Here is a 19,701-nt window from a genome sequence, read left to right on the forward strand (position 1 = left end):
GATTATTGCTTCCCGTTATATTCATATTTGGATGTGAGGTTATGTTTGTGTGCTTTCATTCTCTTTGTTTTGTTGCCAAGACGATTAGTTTCTTGCTTCTTCTAGGGTATAGCTTGCCTCCTTATGTTGGGCTTTACCATTTATTATCCTTTGTAGTGCTGGATTTGTAGAAAGATATTGTGTAAATTTGGTTTTGTCATGGAATATCTTGGTTTCTCCATCAATGTTAATTGAGAGTTTTGCTGGATACAGTAACCTGGGCTGGCATTTGTGTTCTCTTAGGGTCTGTATAACATCAGTCCAGGATCTTCTGGCCTTCATAGTTTCTGGCAAGAAGTCTGGTGTGATTCTGATAGGTCTCCCTTTATATGTTACTTGACCTTTTTCCCTTACTGCTTTTAATATTTTTTCTTTATTTCGTGCGTTTGGTGTTTTGACAATTATGTGACGGGAGGTGTTTCTTTTCTGGTCCAATCTATTTGGAGTTCTGTAGGCTTCTTGTATGTCTATGGGTATCTCTTTTTTTAGGTTAGGGAAGTTTTCTTCTATGATTTTGTTGAAGATATTTACTGGTCCTTTGAGCTGGGAGTCTTCACTCTCTTCTATACCTATTATCCTTAGGTTTGATCTTCTCATTGAGTCCTGGATTTCCTGTATGTTTTGGACCAGTAGCTTTTTCCGCTTTACATTATCTTTGACAGTTGAGTCAATGATTTCTATGGAATCTTCTGCTCCTGAGATTCTCTCTTCCATCTCTTGTATTCTGTTGGTGAAGCTTGTATCTACAGCTCCTTGTCTCTTCTTTTGGTTTTCTATATCCAGGGTTGTTTCCATGTGTTCTTTCTTGATTGCTTCTATTTCCATTTTTAATTCCTTCAACTGTTTGATTGTGTTTTCCTGGAATTCTTTCAGGGATTTTTGCGATTCCTCTCTGTAGGCTTCTACTTGTTTATTAATGTTTTCCTGTGCTTCCCTAAGTGTGTTCATGTCTTTCTTGAAGTCCTCCAGCATCATGATCAAATATGATTTTGAAACTAGATCTTGCTTTTCTGGTGTGTTTGGATATTCCATGTTTGTTTTGGTGGGAGAATTGGGCTCCGATGATGGCATGTAGTCTTGGTTTCTGTTGCTTGTGTTCCTGCGCTTGCCTCTCGCCATCAGATTATCTCTAGTGTTACTTTGTTCTGCTATTTCTGACAGTGGCTAGACTGTCCTATAAGCCTGTGTGTCAGGAGTGCTGTAGACCTGTTTTCCTCTCTTTCAGTCAGTTCTGGGGACAGAGTGTTCTGCTTTCGGGCGTGTAGTTTTTCCTCTCTACAGGTCTTCAGCTGTTCCTGTGGGCCTGTGTCTTGAGTTCACCAGGCAGCTTTCTTGCAGCAGAAAATTTGGTCTTACCTGTGGTCCCGAGGCTCAGGTTCGCTCGTGGGGTGCTGCCCAGGGGCTCTCTGCAGCGGCAGCAACCAGGAAGACCTGTGCCGCCCCTTCCGGGAGCTTCAGTGCACCAGGGTTCCAGATGGTCTTTGGCTTTTTCCTCTGGCGTCCGAGATGTGTGTGCAGGGAGCAGTCTCTTCTGGTTTCCCAGGCTTGTCTGCCTCTCTGAAGGTTTAGCTCTCCCTCCCAGGGGATTTGGGTGCAGAGAACTGTTTATCCGGTCTGTTTCCTTCAGGGTCCGGCGGTGTCTCTGGCAGGGGTCCTGCCGCTCCTGGGCCCTCCCCCACGGGAGCCCAGAGGCCTTATACAGTTTCCTCTTGGGCCAGGGATGTGGGCAGGGGTGAGCAGTGTTGGTGGTCTCTTCCACTCTGCAGCCTCAGGAGTGCCCACCTGACCAGGCGGTTGGGTCTCTCTCTCACCGGGTCTGGGAGCAGAGAGCTGCTGCGGGCCGGGATCCATGGGTCTAATTAAATTTTTATGTGATGACTGTTCACCTTCCCCCAGGTGGAGAGCATTGCTCTTAGGAGCTGATGGTCTTGGGAGGAGACAAGAAGAGACTCATAGATACATAGGATACATTACATGGTAGTCACGTATAAAGGCTAGATTTCTCAACCTCAGGTCTGAATATGTGTTTCTTCAGTGACATTTGTTCCTTCCTATGGCCTTTGTGTTCTTACCATCTTTATCAATTTGGAAGTTGTGTTCTTTTCTGAAGACAACTTCACTAGATGGTCTTTCTATGCCCCAGTACTAACAGAATTAGGCCTCTATGTTTTGTTAGGATTCTTAGCTTAGAGTGCTATAATGAGTTTCCATATCTTGGTTTGCTTATACACGATAAAAACATATTTCTCCCAGTTCTGGAGGCTGCAGGATCAAGCTCATGTCTGAAGGGTGGACTCTGAGGGTCCTTGCCCAGGCCGTCCTCATGTGGTGGAAAGAGAGCTCACTTGTCCCTCTTGTCAGGGACACTATTCCCATTTAGGATGTCTTCATCCTTATGATCTAAAGGCACTGTCTCCTAATACCAGTACACTGGGGCTAGGGTTTCTACTTAGGATTTGGAGAACAAGAGTTAAGTACTCATCTGCAACAGTTCTCTTACTGCATTTATCAGAGAGAGATTGTATTTATTTGCAGGATTGCTTCTTTACCCCTGTGTACTACAAACTTAACCTGTTTAGTTCTGTCCAGTGCATTGTTAACCATGTATATGGATGGACAATACCGAAATAGGAGTTTTCCTCAATACTGTTTTTCTTCTACATAGGTTAGTCAGTGAATGGCATCTAAGATAAAGCCAGTGACTCTATCTAAGGTTCCCAAGCAGAGTTGGAGCAGAAGTCAGGGAGCAAAGTTTAGGTTAAGCAAAAACCGATTTCCACATGACAGTAGAGTGGTCTTGTTGTGTTATTTGCCCTGGAACTATCAGCACAGTTTCTGCAGAGTTACTGGGAGGCATCCTCTGAGGGTTAGAAGTAGGACATGCATTTTAGCCTATTTATCGCATACTCCGTTTTGAAACTAGTATGGCCAAGGTCTTGACAGTATGTAAAGTTTTGGAGTAACTATTCTAGAACTCTGCGATTTGAAAACTATTTCTTTTTTTAATGTTCATTTTCTGTGTATGGATGTTTTGTCTGCATGTATGTCTGTGTACCAGGTTTGTGCCTGGTGCCTGGAAAGACCAGAAGAGAGCACTGGATTTCTCCTGGGTAGGAGTAACAGACAGTTGCAAACTACACATGGGTGCTAGGAATCCCATCTTGGTCCTTGTGTTCTTTACTGCTGAGCCAGCCATCTCTCCAAACCCCAAACCTATTTCTGACAATTTTCCAGTTGATTTATAAACTTTTCTTGGTATTTTCATTGCTTATTTCATTCAATTTCTCAGCATTTGCATACATTTTGGCTTTCTTAATAATGGTTACATTGCTCAGTATTTAGTTAATCTTAAATTGTCCTGAGATTTGATTGTATTGGGTTAATCAGTTTTGCATTTGATTTACTTCAATTCTTATTTATTGGGCAGCGATCCAGATAAACATTATTTAATGTATGAACACGAACGGGTGCCCATTGCTGTCTGTGAGAAAGAGCCCAGCTCCATCATTGCTTTTGCACTCAGGTATAATGAGCCTTTCCTGTACTTACATCTGTGTCTTTTTAAGTCTCTCTGTTAGTTACGTTGGTTGGGGCTTTTTAGATGCAAGCAAACATGTGTTTGTTAAGCATGAGAGTCTTTTGTATTTGAAAATCTTTAATAATGAGATAATGCATGACTCTTAGGCAAGTAGTTACTAATGTGACCTGGCCTAGCATCTACTAAACCTTGAATATGCTGACTGCTGTCTGATTTATTCCTGGTAACTCTTACTGTGTAATTTAGTTCTTAATGTAATAGTGAACCCAGTTTGCAATATCCTAATATCACTTTCTTCCTACTTTGCACACATACGGGCTAAAATTTTCTACCTGGAGAATGCTGTTTCTGCATCTTGTTCCAGAGACACGTTTGGATGTTTAACTTAGTAGTTACCATGATCTTAAAGAAGCATTGGACCTTTAAAATATTTCTATCTAATTTCTAAAGTCCTCAGCATCTCCTTTATACAGCTGCCATTGGCAGTGATGGATTAGGTTAAATAGACCAAGGTGCTTAACTAAAATTTTCTGTCATAAAGTATAAAAATAAAAATAAAAAGTATCGATTATAAGGTATCTCATTTATTGAAAAATATTTGATTATAAACAAAATGCGGCACATAGATATTGCATATACCAGAGTAAGCAGTATGGTTGTATCTGATTCTTCCTTCATGAGCTAGAGTTTACATTAGATAAGAGTTCTTTTCTTTACAAGAGTCTACATAGTTATTTTTCCTTTGTGCTTTAGCATTATAAAGATACTTATGTCTTCCCTTATTGATTACATTCCATAGATATTAAAGGTACAAAAATGTAATCATTCTTTATAGTATTAGGAAGTGGATGTTCTACCTGTATCAATATTTCGGAAAAGTAATGGATACTAGTATTCTAGGCTGATAGTCCAAGAATCGGAGTTTTAAAAATTTGGAATGTTATTTTAAAAAAATAGTTTAGCCCCTTCAAATAGAAAGTCACTTTCAATTTCCTTTCTTTTTTGGCAGTTGTGTAGGAGTTGCTGGTGGCCGTTAAACCCAGGGCCTTTAGATGCTAGGCTTTAGAGCTCTCCTCCCGCTGAGCTATATCTTCCCCTTACACAGTGTTTCTGGATCATTGCTAAGATTATTAGATATGGTTGACTTGGTGATTTTTCTTTGTGAAGACATTAATTTTATTCATAAAGCTTGATTACTTTTGTAATTCCAAATGTATTTGTTTACCTATGGGCACATATAATGATTATGCTTTTATAATGTAAAAGTTATTTTAAAACTTATTATTGTTAAAGAAGAACCTAATGTTTAACATTTTCAACCTATTTTCCGCCCAAAGTTGTAAAGAATACCGAAATGCCTTAGAGGAATTGTCCAAAGCAACTCTGTGGAACAATGCTGAAGAAGGGCTTCCAACCAATAGGTGATTCATGACTGAGTAAATTCTTCTTAAATTGAGCTATGTCATTGTTTCATATAGCCTTGTACTCTAGTTCTAGGATAGCATTTATTAGTACAGAATCTCCTAGGATTCGCATAATTCATTTTAGCTAACTATTGGAGCAAATCAAGTCTTGTAAAAGACCTTACACAGCCCTGAGCGTGTAGTTTCTTCCCTTGCTGTGATATGTCACTGTGCACTGCAGATTAAAACTTGCAATATTTTTAATGATAAGATGAAGTGGCTGTTTTGTTTAAAAAACTTGGAAAGCGTGTGCTATTGCTTGGCTTTATAACTTTAAGTGTTTGTAAAATTTCTATAGTACTAAAGATCCTAATATTTAGAAAGTAAATACTCAAATCAATTACTTAGCATGTTCTGTGTTTTAGACAGAAATTGGCATAGGTTTATTTTTACTGAAATAAATTCTCCTGTTACACTGACCTTATCAGATTTAGTCTGAATTATCTTTGTAATTAAAGTAAGAAAAATGATATTGGTATATTTTGGTAATTGACTTATAGTTATGAGCTTGGCAAAATTTTATTGGTCTTTTTTTTTTTTTCTTTTTCTTTTTTTTTTTTTCGGAGCTGGGGACCGAACCCAGGGCCTTGCGCTTGCTAGGCAAGCGCTCTACCACTGAGCTAAATCCCCAACCCCTTGGTCTTTTTTTATAACACTTTTATATACTTTTCTAGTTCTAGTACTTTATTTTTTAAACCTAGTAGATGTTTCAAGATTTTTTTTTTTTTTTTTTGGTAACTTGTGATTTTCAAAATTCCAAATCAGATTCCTGATATTGAGGGTGGTGTTAGTTAAGGAATACAGTAGTTTAGGAACTAGAATTTGTTTGTATTTTATCTGAATATCTTTATGTTCTTTTTTTTTTTTTTTTTTTTTAATGGTAGTGCTTTAGATAACAGACCAAAAAGTAGCAGTCCTATTAGATTACCTGAAGTCAGTGGAGGACAGACAAACCGTACAGTAGAAGGAGAACCTCAACCAAGTAAGACCTAAGGCTTTTATTATATTCATTCATTATTATTTGTGTGGGGGGGGCTTGAATGTGGGGCTCGTAAGACAACTGGAAGTTAGTGCTCTTTTCTACAGGGTGGGGCTCAGTGATTTTTCTCAGGTTCTTGGGTCCAAGAGAGGCGGGTGCCCATTACCACTGAGCCAGCACTGGCTTCATATGCACATATTTCTGTTATATTCATGATTTGCAGAAGAAAACAAAATCCATAAGGAATACTACTTGGTAAGAATTGGTCTTTGAAACATTTTTTAACATTTTAAGATGTTTTGCTTTTTCTTTGAAGTCTTCTTGAAATATGCTTTCAATTTACAGAATTTAAAACTTGTAGAAGCCCTTTGTGAAGAAAGAGGATTTGTCTTTCTTAAACTTTCAGTTTAAAATATATAACTTAAGAGACAACAGCAATGTACAGTTTTTTAAATTTTTTGTTCTTATTGGTATAATGAAAACTCTTTTGGTTTTGCCTCTTAAATTTTACCATAACTCACATAAGAATTATCTGGTGTGTCTTAGGAAGGAAGCTGAAGTTCAGACTAATAACTGCCGAAGGCTAGAGAGCGAGACAGAGAGACAGAGATTCAGAGAGACAGAGAGAGACAGAGAGAGACACACAGAGGACGGGGGTGGGGGGTGGGGGGAGGGGGCGGGTGGAAGAGGACATAGTGACTCTTGCTAACTGTCTGCTGGTCCTTTGGGTCAGTAGTCGCAGCAGCTCACCTGACTGTACAGCTTAACAAATGGCAGGTCATTTCCCCAGGTCATGTTTGTCTAAGGCAGGCAGCTGCTGGGACTGAGCTGCTCAGCATTGTTTTGATAATAGAGGGATTTTTTTCCTTCGATTTTTTTTTTTCATTTTCTTTAAAGACATGATATTCCAAGTTTGTGTTGAAGCTGAGAGAAGAGTGGTATAAGGTGTATTTGTTACTTCTGTGCTCTTCAGTTGTTCAGTTGTATTGGTCAAGACTGAGTCTTAGCCAGTTACCTCTCGTTTATACAGGTCACCATCTGCTTTTGAGTCTCTATACATGGTTCTCCCTACAAAAATTACTGTTTTGTTAGCAAAGACTGTGCACCAGTGGATATTAAGCACTTTTACAGTTTGATACTCTATGAATTTTGTAAGAAATAAATTATTAGAGTCATACATATTAATATGCTAAGCAAAACAGAACTGTAAGCAAAAATATAAATCTTCACCGTCCTATTAAAAAGGTTTTATTTATTTTCATGTATATGTCTGTGTATCTGTATGCTGTGTGTGTCTCCTTGGAGACAGAAGAGGTTGTCAGATCCTCTGCAGCTAGAGTTATGGGCAGCTCTGTGGGTGCTGAGGACCAAACAGCTCTATTGGAAGAGCAGTGTGTGCTCTGACTGCTGAGGCATCGCTCCAGCACCTGTTCATTTTAATCATGTGTGTGCCTCTGTGTAGGGGTGTGCTCACTTGAGTCTGGGTGTCCATAAAGGAAGAAGGTGTCAGATCTTTATAGCTGGAGTTACAGGCAGTTTTGAGCTGTGTGATGTGGGTACTGGGAACAGCACTCAGGTCCTCAGCAAAAGCGGTACACTGTTCTAAGCAGCTATGCTGTCTTTCCAGCCCTCTATCATATATGACACTTTTTTTTTTGAAAGCTGCTGTAAACAAAATGTTTTCCTTTGTTAAAGTGAAGACCACAGGGTTGGATAACCGGCTCAGGGGTTAAGCTGTTCCTGAGAACCTGGGTTTGATTTTTAGTGCCCACATGATGGTTAACAGCCAGGTAGTTCCAGGAGACTCTGGCTTCTTCAGGCACTCATGCTCATGGTGTACTTTTATCCAGGCAAAATACTCATGCATAAAATAAGAATAAATCTTAATACAGAATACTTAAGATTCAAAGGTATTTTAACTTTTAGTTTATGAAATCGTTTTATGTTAGTTTTTTAACTGCTACAATATTATGAGAACTTGGTAGTAATTCATTCTACTGCTTAGAATATGACTGCGTTTTAAAAGATTTTGAATGGCTTTCTGGGGAATTTAACATGTTGACCTTCAGTTAGCAGAACATTTGTCTTGTTTCTGATGAGGGTAAATGGGGAAAGGACTTACAGACAGCAGCATGGGGGGTTGAAATTTGTAAGTGAGAATATGTATAATGCCTTCTCAGTAGCATCACATAATGCTTATTGCCAACCTAAGGTTGAAAACTTTTAGTTTTCAGTTATAGTGACCTGTACTTACTCTAATATGGCACCTTTTATTTTTAAGCCAAAAAAGCTTCAGGAATGCTGTCCTTCTTCAGAGGAACAGCAGGGAAGAGCCCTGATCTGTCTTCTCAGAAGAGAGAGACCTTACGTGGGGCCGACAGTGCATACTACCAGGTTGGGCAGACTGGCAAGGAGGGGATGGAGAGTCAAGGCCTTGAGCCTCAAGGTGTGTTAAGTAGACCATATGTGCTTATTTTAAGCTTTATTTTCTTTAGCTTTGTGTATTTTTTAATGGTTTGAAGTAAATAATTCTTTGCTGAAGGCAGGGCATCTTTTCCGTTTTAACTCTTTAGGGTAATAGACCAGAAACAGCATGATACTTGGAGTCTGTTTGGCTTCAGATGTCTGCACTGTTATATTTAATATGTTAGAATCAGAAAGCCTCACTGTACGTATCTATAAAGAAGCAAAAGCAACGTCTTTTAAAGGCAAAATGATGTGTTTATGTAAACATAACTCATGTACTCAACTTTTCAATACCCTATACCCCTCCACATGTTTTCCTTCTTTTCCAGTCCCTGTATGGTTGTGGTTACTTATATGCACCTTCATTTTGATCTTTAAAAACCATGTTTATCTAATTATGTTTAGATTTGGCAAAGTTGACCAACTTATCAGAATAGGGCCATGTGCATTTATTTCCTGTTGTCTGATTGCTTCACATTAGATTGGCCAGTTGAGAAGTTGTAGTTTAGTGAAGTATTTACTGTTTGACTCTTTGGAGGAATTGTTTGGTGACTTGTAAGTCAGATCATGGAAGAGTCATTTAAAAAATAGCAATTGTACTTCTTTTTTCATGTATGGATTTTCTCTAGTTTGAAAAGCCCTATTCCTAACCAAGAAGCTGATAGCAATCGATTCCTGCTGGGGAAGGAAAATCAGTTCTCTCCAGTGGAGTGTCATTGGGTTTACCAACCACATTCCAGGGCAGGCCCCATGTCTAGGGATAATTGGCCAACATAGAATAGATTCTGCTTTTTTCTCTGTATGTGTGCATGTTTTGTTTTAGATTTTGGTCTTGATTTTCATGTTTTGTTTTTTGGTCTTTTTTTTCTTTTTTCTTCTCTTTTCTTTTCTTTCCTTTTTTTTTTTGAGAAAGAGGGAGAGGACCAAAAACATAAAGTTGGGGAGGATCTTTCAGGAATCGAGGGCAGGGAAAGAATATGATTTACATACTTTGTATATAAAAAAAGAAAAAAATTCAAAACTGCAGACTGACGTGGTGATACACAACTGTAGTCCTAGTGCGCAGGAAGCTGAGGCGGGAGGATTGTGAGTTCATGGCTAGCTTAGGTCATATGGTAACAACCTGCTTCAAAACAAAGCAAAACAAAGTAAAAATAATAGCAGCTGAGAAAATTGTTTTACTATTAATTAAAATATCTGTTTAATATCTGTATGTTACCACTGGACTACAGGTATCTTTAATGTGTACCTTGGAGGGATATGAAGGGCTATGTTGCCTAACAAGTGATTTTGAGATGTGAAACTTAGGGGATGGTCTGTTCTTCTACATATTAGGATGCCTACTAAGATTGTAATATATCAAAAAAGCATTTTTTATATATGTACCTAGAAAAAATTATCATAAATATGGATAGAGAAGCCATGGAGATTCTTGGAGTTTAGTTTGCGGTATTACTGTCACAGAAGTCACTTACATGTAAGAAAAATGATCCAGCCTGAAATATTAAAATCCCAGGAAAGAACATACATTTTTTACTGTGGTCATTTGCACAATTTGTCAGTCTTATGTGTGCTTTATAATAATAATTAGGGTATTTTTATTTCCTATTTGCTAACTTTTGTTGCTATATTGGGAAAAAAGACAAAATGAACTTATAACTAATGCTTTGCTTTTGCTAATGATATTAAACCTTAGATGAAGTAGATGGAGGAGACACACAGAAGAAACAACTCACAAATCCCCATGTGGAACTTCGTAAGTATGCAATAACATTTGTCTAAGGACAGGGAATAATAAGATAAGTAAGTAGCTTCATTGTAGATAAGTGTACTGATTTTTTTTAATGAGTATTAGGTGGTGTTTGAGTTTTATTTAATCTATAATTTTCACCATTTAAATTATAATTTATTAAAATTGTATTTTAATTTAAAAATTTAAATATTTTCTTCTATGTAATTGAGAGGCTTGGAACTATGCAAGCAGCATTAAGATGTTTGTTTAGGGCTGAGGATGAAATGCTCACCTGTCAGCATTTTTGACCCTGGGCTCAATCCTTGCTAACATATACTCATAAAAGACAGTATTTTAAGAACTGCTTTAAAGTATAATGAAGAAAATACAGTCGCTAATGTAGAAGTAGAACAGAGTTTCATATTGAGGTCTTTGAAGATAAGTAAGAATGGTTAGATAATATTTCCTGATACTGTGACGCTTATCCTAACACAGTTGAGATAGACTAGGACTTTATCTCATTAGGAAACATGTTATCATGGGGAATCCTAAAGGGTTGTGTTTGATGCTTGGAGAGGGAAGAAGAGATTTTCTGCTTTATGTAACTTCTCCTCCTCCTCCTCCTCCTCCTCCTCCTCCTCCTCCTTTTCTTTCATATGTTTGTAGAATTTTCTGACGCTAACGCCAAGTTTTACTGTCGACTGTACTACGCGGGAGAGTTCCATAAGATGCGGGAAGTGATTCTGGGCAGCAGTGAGGAAGATTTCATTCGTTCCCTTTCTCACTCATCACCCTGGCAGGCCCGGGGAGGCAAGTCAGGAGCTGCTTTCTATGCCACAGAAGGTAATTCTCTTTCCTCACTAGTGCGGAACAGTTGTTATCCTTTGCCTTGAGACAATTCATGAAGCACTTGAAGTGGCCTTATGTATTAGCTGTTGGCAAACAAAGTTCTCTAGTTTCTTTGTGCTCCTGAGAAGAGTAATAAAATCTTAGAAGACTATACAAGGTCAGATGTTAGTCAGATGATCTGAACTCTTTCTAGTTCTTCTGAGTTTTCCAGATGCATGTAGAAACTATATTAGTTACGCTCATATCACTGTGATCAAAATACCTGACAGAGACGGCTTAAGTGGGGATAGGTTTATTTCAGCTCATGTTGGCCCTGAGTGGTTGGCAGCGGGAGCGTGTTCTGGTAGGTAGTCATTCACATCCTGACAGACAGGCAGAGAGAGAGGCTGGAATGGGGTGAGTATAATCTTTCTCTGTTGAGCAGCTGGCACTCACTCCCATACCTTTCCACAATAGGATCACCAGCTGGAACAGGCCTGAAAGCATGGGCCTGTGGGGCATTTCAATTTACAGACATGAGAAGGGGAACAGTAGAAGTGTTTGCCCAGAACATAGAAAGACGGGCTTCTTTTCTACACAGGCTTGCCAAATAGTACAGTGTGACACTTCTATGTTAACATTCTGCTTTGCATATGGATTGAATACTACATTTGTGTACACTTGCAAATGAATACTGACCGCAACACAGTGTCCATTTGTTGCTTGATAACTTAAATAACTTTCAAGAGTCATCGAAATGAAGTTACAACATTTTCTTTGAGAGTTTTAAAAAGTAAATGAATGAATTCGTGCTATGAATTTAAATTTGAGGGTAGATTTGAGAAGGAGGTATTTTGTTCATGTACCCTCAGGGTTCCTAGCATTTTCATTACTTGAGAATTGCTTTCTGATCAAAATTTTAACTGTGTGGTTTAAAAGAATACTGTGAAACAGAAAATAAACAGATGATTTGTAGTATTTGAAATGATTTCACCTTCATTTTAACAACAGACAATGTGTACTGTGATAAATAATGTCAGATTTCTTCCTTGTAGATGATAGATTTATTTTGAAGCAAATGCCTCGTCTGGAAGTCCAGTCTTTCCTTGACTTTGCACCGCACTACTTCAATTATATCACCAATGCTGTTCAACAGAAGGTAGAAATCCTAAATGGTGGTTTGTGGTCACAGAGTACTGGGCTTTTTATATCTTGTTTGTCCTGATAGGAACTGTCTCTGCTAAGAGCAGGTCTCATGTACCTGGGTTCTCTCTTACTCTATTGGGATGTGATAGAGTACACAGTTTTTAGATATTTTTCCTACCTCTGCTTTGGAGGTTTATGGCTATAAAACCTCAAGCAATTAGCTTTTGATTGGTATACATATTACTGTAAAATATTGAGACCAGATGAAATTAGGTTCCCATTTAATAACGTTTTTGTTGAGACAAAAATATGAAGCATATGTTGATAAATGGGAGAGCTAGAAAAGAAACCAATGAGCAGCTCATGCTTGTCCACTCGTCACTGAGTCATGAATGTAGGTTTTTTAAAAAAATCGTTGTCAAGTAATAATTTATTGCAAATTATTTGGGGGAAATGTCCATATGATGGTAAAGTTTTTGAATTTGAACAGCTGTGGAGGGCTATTTTACTGTACAATTTAAGGATCCACTGTTTTACTGGCATGCATTATATTCAACTGCAATCCCTGACATTGATGAGTTTCAGAGGCCTATTTCTGGTAAATCAGTAGAAAATCATTCTTGGCTATTACATGGAGAAATCAGGTATTATGTGACTTACAGATAATCTTATTTTGGTAATAGTTTATTTTGCTCTTTTCTTGAGTAGAGGCCCACTGCTTTGGCTAAAATTCTTGGTGTGTACAGAATTGGTTACAAGAACTCTCAGAACAACACTGAGAAGAAGTTAGATCTCCTTGTCATGGAAAATCTTTTCTATGGGAGAAAGATGGCACAGGTGAGAACCTGGACTGTGAGGCATTTGGCTGTGAGAGCACTGGCTGAGCTACACTGTGTGCTTAATGCCTTATATTCTGCCAGCAGCTATAACGTTTTCATGAACTAGGACTATCTGGCTAACTGGTTTGAAGATGAGCCGGTCCTGCTCATCAAGCTTTTGTAACATTTCTTACTTTCCAGATAGTCTGAAATTTATGTTCTCACTTTATATTGCCTTAAGTGATTATGTATAGAGTTTTAGTATTTTAAGTTCCTGAGAGTATTTATGTTTTCTTTAATACTGTTGGACAATCCAATGATAAACTTGTTAATGTAGTTTAAAATTGGTTGCATTAACAGATTATTTCCAAACTTTTAATAACTTGAGTACCTGTGTATTATTTTGTATGATACTATTGTATCACCATGAATTTAATGTATCATATACCATGTATTTTATGCATTATATAACTATATTGCTCTGTATTTATGATTTAGAGAAGTTAAATTTTGAAATAAAATTAAAAAATACATATTTTGACAGTAAGTACAAGGAATCTTTTTGCTTTTAATTGCACCAAATAATCATTGTGGCATATTTGTACAAATACTAAAAAATTTTTGTTTTGCTAGGTTTTTGATTTGAAGGGTTCACTTAGGAATCGAAATGTGAAAACTGACACTGGGAAAGAGAGCTGTGACGTGGTTCTGCTGGATGAGAACCTCCTGAAGATGGTTCGAGACAACCCTCTGTATATTCGTTCCCATTCCAAATCTGTGCTGAGAACCTCCATCCATAGCGACGCCCATTTCCTTTCCAGCCACCTCATTATAGACTATTCTTTGCTGGTTGGTCGAGATGACACTAGCAATGAGCTGGTTGTTGGAATCATAGGTAAGTCAGTAACTGTACCTGTTTACAGCTTAGGACTAAAACTAGAGTACAATTTCAAAGATTCTGTTGAATTGGTTTAATGTTATAATCACTGAATATTTTTGTAGGTTTTCATTTGTAATTTCAAGTTAACAAGTTTTCATGCTCGTCTTTTCTATTCATTTTCTTCACTTCTAAAAATATATCAATTAAAACGTAATGGTAATTACTTTAAAAAGAGACACTGTACAGAGTTGCGAGAATGGAGCATCAGTGTGGGGACAGCCCGTGGAGCAGCATTGTAAGGACGCTGTCTGAGTAGTAATAGGCCTTGCCGCCCTTCTGGCTTAGGCTTACCACAGCGTTTCTGTTCATGTTGCCCTCTCTCTATCCCTAGATTACATTCGAACATTTACATGGGACAAAAAACTCGAGATGGTTGTGAAGTCAACAGGAATTTTAGGAGGACAAGGTGAGAAAATGTTGCTTTATTTATTTTTAACACTTTTCTCATATATTCCTTGAGTATTTAAGACCCTGAAGCATGGTAGCCTGGCATGGTGGCGTATTGTAATCCCAGTGCTTAGGAGTCTAGATAGGGGCATCACGAATTCAAGGCTAACTTTGGGTACATAAGACCCCTCTGTATACACAGAACAAAACAAACCCAATGTGACTGTCTCTGACTTTGACATTTCTAAAATGACTTTAATATAAAGATAAGTGGGGAACTACTAGATTTAAATGCCAGAAGTTTTCCAAGTAAGTTTTTAAAATAAGTTTTGAATAAAAGGTTGTCTTTAACTGACACTTGATATCTTCTAGAGTCTCTAGTTCATTTCTGAGTTTAGATAGCCCTTACCTCATAACTCAGCTTCAAAAACTCTTCCCCTCCTTTCAGAGTGCTTCGGCTTAGGGTAGCTTGTTTGGTTAAGTCAGTTGCCCAATTGAAACAGCTTTATCCCTCCCTTTTGTCTTTCCCTCTCTTAGGTAAAATGCCAACCGTGGTCTCTCCAGAGTTATACAGGACTAGATTTTGTGAAGCAATGGACAAGTATTTCTTGATGGTGCCAGACCACTGGACAGGGTTGGATCTCAATTGCTGAGGTCACACGGAAGATTTGAAAAGGACTGTGAACAAAAGTGGATCTGAAGAAGAAACTCAAACTATATGGTGTTTTACCTGTTTGTCATATATACCACTGAGTACAAAGAACTCTCAGTTCTGTGACTGTCTATACATTGGCTTCAGACTCTCCATAACTTCAGGGTCAAAGCCCCTTGCATTGTACTTTGCTTCTGATATTCGCTCTTACCTGCCTGTAAAATGGGAAATTGTACAAAGTTAAATACAGTGTTCTTTTTGAAGGGCTGTGAGTAGGGATGAGTATGTAGACAGAGTAAGATACTGAGTTGTCATGTTTCCTAACTCAGTTGCTTGAAGCAGAAGGCACCGTCTGATAGACTGACTGGTGGACTGTGACTGTCTGTAGACTGTGGCTGTCTGGTAGATTTTGACTGTAGACTGTGGCTGTCTGGTATCACATTTGTTACTTTTTTCCTGAGAAGGCACTTGCAGATACCTCCTTGATTGGGTATGTTTCCTGTGTAGTGACTTTATGTTTGTTCTTACAATATCTGAAACATTTAGGAAAAAATCTAATTTATTCCATTAATGGCCAGTTAAATAGATTGGTGCTTGCTTTATTAGGGGTCTGACTTAAATTGGGAACCCTGCCATATTCTGTATTCGGCACCCGTGTTTGATGCTGTCACAGTCTATCCTCTCTGCAGGTGACAAGAGCCTCTAGCCCTTAGCTTGAAAGCCTTTCTTAGAGCATTTTAACAAGCTCGTTTAAAACATTGTGTGATGTGCCAAGCAGCACCTATCTGCATATGTGTTGTAGTCTGGATTTCCCTCTCATTTTGGGGAAACGAAATAAGCAGGACACTTAAGTAGTCACTGAAGCCCTAAGTGAAGAATTAATAATGAAGGATTTTTTTCTTTTTTTCTTTTTTTTTTACAGTAAAGAGAAACTGAGTGAGATTCAAAATGTTGGGTTTTGTTCTTTTTGTTTTTGTTCTTTTATATTTGTACTTGTAAAGTATCTTTCAGCACTACTAGCAGTTAGGTGGGTTTGTAAAATTTAAACGTTTTCCATTCTCAGTTCTCATTTTTAAGTTCCCACCACACTGACCAGTGCTGCTGATGAATGCTCAGAGGTAAAGTTACTCCTACTGTCGGCAGTCTCATCTGAAAGTGACCCGGAATCCTGACTGACTGGTGAGGAAATGCTGTTACCCGTAACCTGCGAGTGTTTCTCTTGGCTTTTCTGTGAAGGATATTTGGACATTGGTAAAGTCGTAAGGAGTAGATTTTTTGTCAGACTTCAGCACTTAATATTCACAGTGGGCTAGATGGACGCTGCTACAGAGGAGAGTCTGCACCTGCGTCGGCACAGCGCGCAGGCTTGCTGTAGACAGTGACGCAGTAGCTGGCTATTGGTTCCCTGGGGAGTGTGCGATTAGATAAGGGCCATGTCTGCCTGATGCTGGGCCTCGGCCTCTTCAGTCTTCATCTGTGCCTCGGAAAGATGGACCAGACACGGACGCGTGCAGCTGATGTAAAGATCAGTAAAGGGGTACAGACGTGTGCAGACGTGCAGATGGCGTGGAACACACTCTCTGTGCTTCCAGGGACACAGGCTTTTGTGTCTGGTTTGAAATGGTCTGTTTGCCTCTGTTCATTTTTCTGTGCGACTGATGAGGCTACAGGACCCCCTCTGGAGAGATAGAAGCCGTTTCTGTTTCTTTGGTTTCAGTAGCGCATTGCTGAGCTGAGCTCCGGGAAGTGACTCCTGACAGTACCGTGGCATGCCCATCTTCTCTTGTTTCCTGAGTGGGAAGACATTTTGCTTTTTAAAGTATTGGTTAAGTAAATTTAAGGTACTTTGGTGACTAAACTTTCTGAAGCAAGAGTTACTGCTTTGAAAGCTTGAGTTGTTCCTTTAAAATTAATGTCTGGCTGGTGTTAACGAAGGAGAAACACATAATTGAACTGTTTGGTGTGGTACAAATGTGTGACTCCAGGCTGCTTGTGTTTAGCAACTGATGCATACATGTGTATATGTAGTGTTCTGAGCGCTTCGGATTGAATGGCTGTTGTCCTCTTTAACTCCCTTTCATGACCTAGAGAATATTAACGTTGAAAAGCTATGAATAAGGAAGGAATCTCATACTTATATATAATATGAATTCCAAAGTAACTGACAGTAACATGAGAAAATTATGCCAGCATGTTGCTGTGTATAAAAATCTTGTTTATAAATATGAAGCTTTTTGATGACAAAGTTTTGTTTAAAAAAATAGAATTTGAATTTTTCCTGTTTGCCTGAGTAAAGAAATCAGAAAGCCGGTGAGCCCTTTTGTAGTCTATTCAGTACTCACCGATTCTCAGGATTCCCTAGGGAAGGACCGAGCAGGGGTTTTCTAGCTTTGACGTCTGTGTAAGTAATGGGGTCATTCATATCAGCATTGGCCTGAGGTGGCTGTGTGGTGGATGGTCTCTTGGCACTCTAGCCATTAGCAGTGGGCTTCTGTGGAAGTGCCGAGGAGGTGACCTGCCTGTGGCAAGTCAGCTGAGCTTCAAGTGTGAAGGCTGCTGTGAGCCTGGTGCCGTCTTGCCAGGACACTCAGTCTCCAAAGTGACTTATGCAGTATTCAGACATCTAGTGCAATGCCTTTATCTTATTTTATTTTATTTTTTTGGTTGTTTTTGTAATGGGTGTAGTGTATTATAGAAAAAAAGGAAACTACAATCACGAGCAGTTTTGTTTAATGCTGCTTTGTCAGTTTTGTAAAAGAAAATGTACATAATGTCTTTCAACAGGTTTTAAACTAGAGGAAATGACGTTGTAAATCACAGTAGCCTCCTACTTAATGTATTATAATGTATATATTTCTCTAACTTTGTTTCCAGCTGTTTTTATATGATTGACATGTTATTTAAAGATAACTACCGTAGCTTCTTAGAGACTTGTACTGTAAATAAAGAGGACCTACAATAAACTGGAATTTACTTACTCTACTGGATTTCGGATCTGTTTGAGAGAGCTGGCCTCAAACTCACAGAGAGCCTCCTTCCTCCCTCTAAATCCTGAGTGCTGGGATTAAAGGCGTGCGCTGCCGCCACCGCCTGGCCCTCAGTCTTGCTTGACCAGTAGTTCCCATGGCTGTAAGGCCTTCTTCCAGAGTTCTGTTTTCTTGATAAAGCATTCAGGGAACTGAAGCCCTTTCTGTACAGAATCTGCTAATTGTGTGGGTGGATGGGACTCCATCATTCATTATTTTCTCTCATCAACGTGAGGGCAAATAGTGCACTGACTGAAGCTAAACCCATCTGTAGGCCACGAGGTTCACTTTTCCTTAGGTTCATGAGGACAAAGCAGAGAGAGAATGGCTAGGTAGAAAGGTTCACACTGAGTGTGCCCCGGAGATGCCTCCGGCTAGGCTGTGTGGGGAAGTAGGGCGGTCATAGCTCCTTTACTCCGGCTAGGCTGTGTGGGGAAGTAGGGCAATCATAGCACCCTTACTCTGGCTAGGCTGTGTGGGGAAGTAGGGCGGTCATAGCTCCTTTACTCTTGTGGGATGGAAGAGGTGAACGGTAGGGAAGAGACACAGTAGGTTCTCCAGTCTTCAGTAAGCCAATGTCATTTGTGCTAGAAATTATAAAATTCCTAGGCCAATGCTTAAGGAAATTAAGGAATTTTTAATTTTATCCTAGCAATTGTATGCTATAGTAAGGTACATAGAACAAAATTTACCATCTAAAACAATTTCAAATTAAAATTCAGAGGTATGAAGCACACTCATATCTCCCAAATCCCGGGTAACGACCCTCTGATTTGTAAGAACGTGATCACCCAAGTTACCACACATGAATGATTTTATGACTCTCTTGTTTCACTTACATATTTCCCATGGTTCATTTATATTATTACAGCTGTTATCAGCTTAATATCTGATAAATCCTCTATTCAGAATAGTGTTTTAGATGGAGTTTTGGGGCTGGGAGATGGAATGGGAGCTCGTGTCCACTCCACACACTGGTTGGGTGCTATCACAACTGTTGGACTCTATTGGGGGGACATGGAGTTGACGTTGTAGCTAGTGCTTTGGGAATTTTGTTGTTGGTATTGGGAGCATCTCTTTGCAAAGTGATGTAGTTGCTAAGTACTGAAAGTCTAGGTTTCCAGCATTTGAAGACAAGATATAGTAGATCAGTTCTACAGTCTTGTTTCTTTATTTCTAATGTGTCTGTTTGTTATTGGGAATTTCATACATGCATATAACATACTTTGATCAAATCTACCCCCTTTTCTCCTCCACTTCAGTCTTTCCCTATTCCCCTCCTACATCTTTCTTCCCAGGTTCATGGGTTCTGTTTTTGGTTGTGAGCCTAGCCTTTAACGGCTGAGCCATCTCTCCAGCCCATGTGTTCTGTTTTTAAACCTACTGAGTCTGCTCAGTGTTGCCTGAGTGTGTGTGGGATCGTCACCTGTAGTACAGGTAGCCTCTCATAGACCAGCTAACTTGCTGAGGAAAATGGGTTCTCCCTCTCCCAGCAGGCTTTTGAAGTCTGTTTTGAACTTGTTTTTGACAGAATATTTAGATCTTTGACTCAAAAATACCTCAACTCTATAAAGGAGGGTTGGGTTCCACCAGGGACCTTTTCCCAGCTTGCAAAGAGTGTAGAAGAAATTCTCCTTAGGCCAGTTAAGGCCTCCTAGGACATGAAATTCAGGTGCATGCCAGCAGA

At 39.0% G+C, this 19,701-nt stretch overlaps 1 protein-coding gene across 18 annotated transcripts in view; it reads left to right on the plus strand.

Annotated features, from left to right (window-relative positions):
• Pikfyve (phosphoinositide kinase, FYVE-type zinc finger containing) overlaps positions 1-17,970 on the plus strand; it is a 94,106-nt gene extending 76,136 nt beyond the window's left edge. For all 18 annotated transcript variants that reach the window (NM_001427277.1, XM_087566252.1, XM_087566261.1 and 15 more), the window contains 11 exon segments: positions 3,467-3,562; positions 4,915-4,998; positions 5,925-6,022; positions 8,301-8,465; positions 10,182-10,241; positions 10,884-11,060; positions 12,101-12,204; positions 12,900-13,028; positions 13,643-13,904; positions 14,281-14,355; positions 14,874-17,970. In NM_001427277.1, coding sequence (NP_001414206.1) covers positions 3,467-3,562; positions 4,915-4,998; positions 5,925-6,022; positions 8,301-8,465; positions 10,182-10,241; positions 10,884-11,060; positions 12,101-12,204; positions 12,900-13,028; positions 13,643-13,904; positions 14,281-14,355; positions 14,874-14,989 — 1,366 coding nt within the window. In that variant the 3' untranslated portion in view covers positions 14,990-17,970.
• Positions 17,971-19,701: the final 1,731 nt, after the last annotated feature.

The sequence above is a fragment of the Rattus norvegicus genome, chromosome 9 (assembly GCF_021556685.1).
Source record: "Rattus norvegicus strain SHRSP/BbbUtx chromosome 9, alternate assembly SHRSP_T2T, whole genome shotgun sequence".
NCBI lineage: Eukaryota > Metazoa > Chordata > Mammalia > Rodentia > Muridae > Rattus > Rattus norvegicus.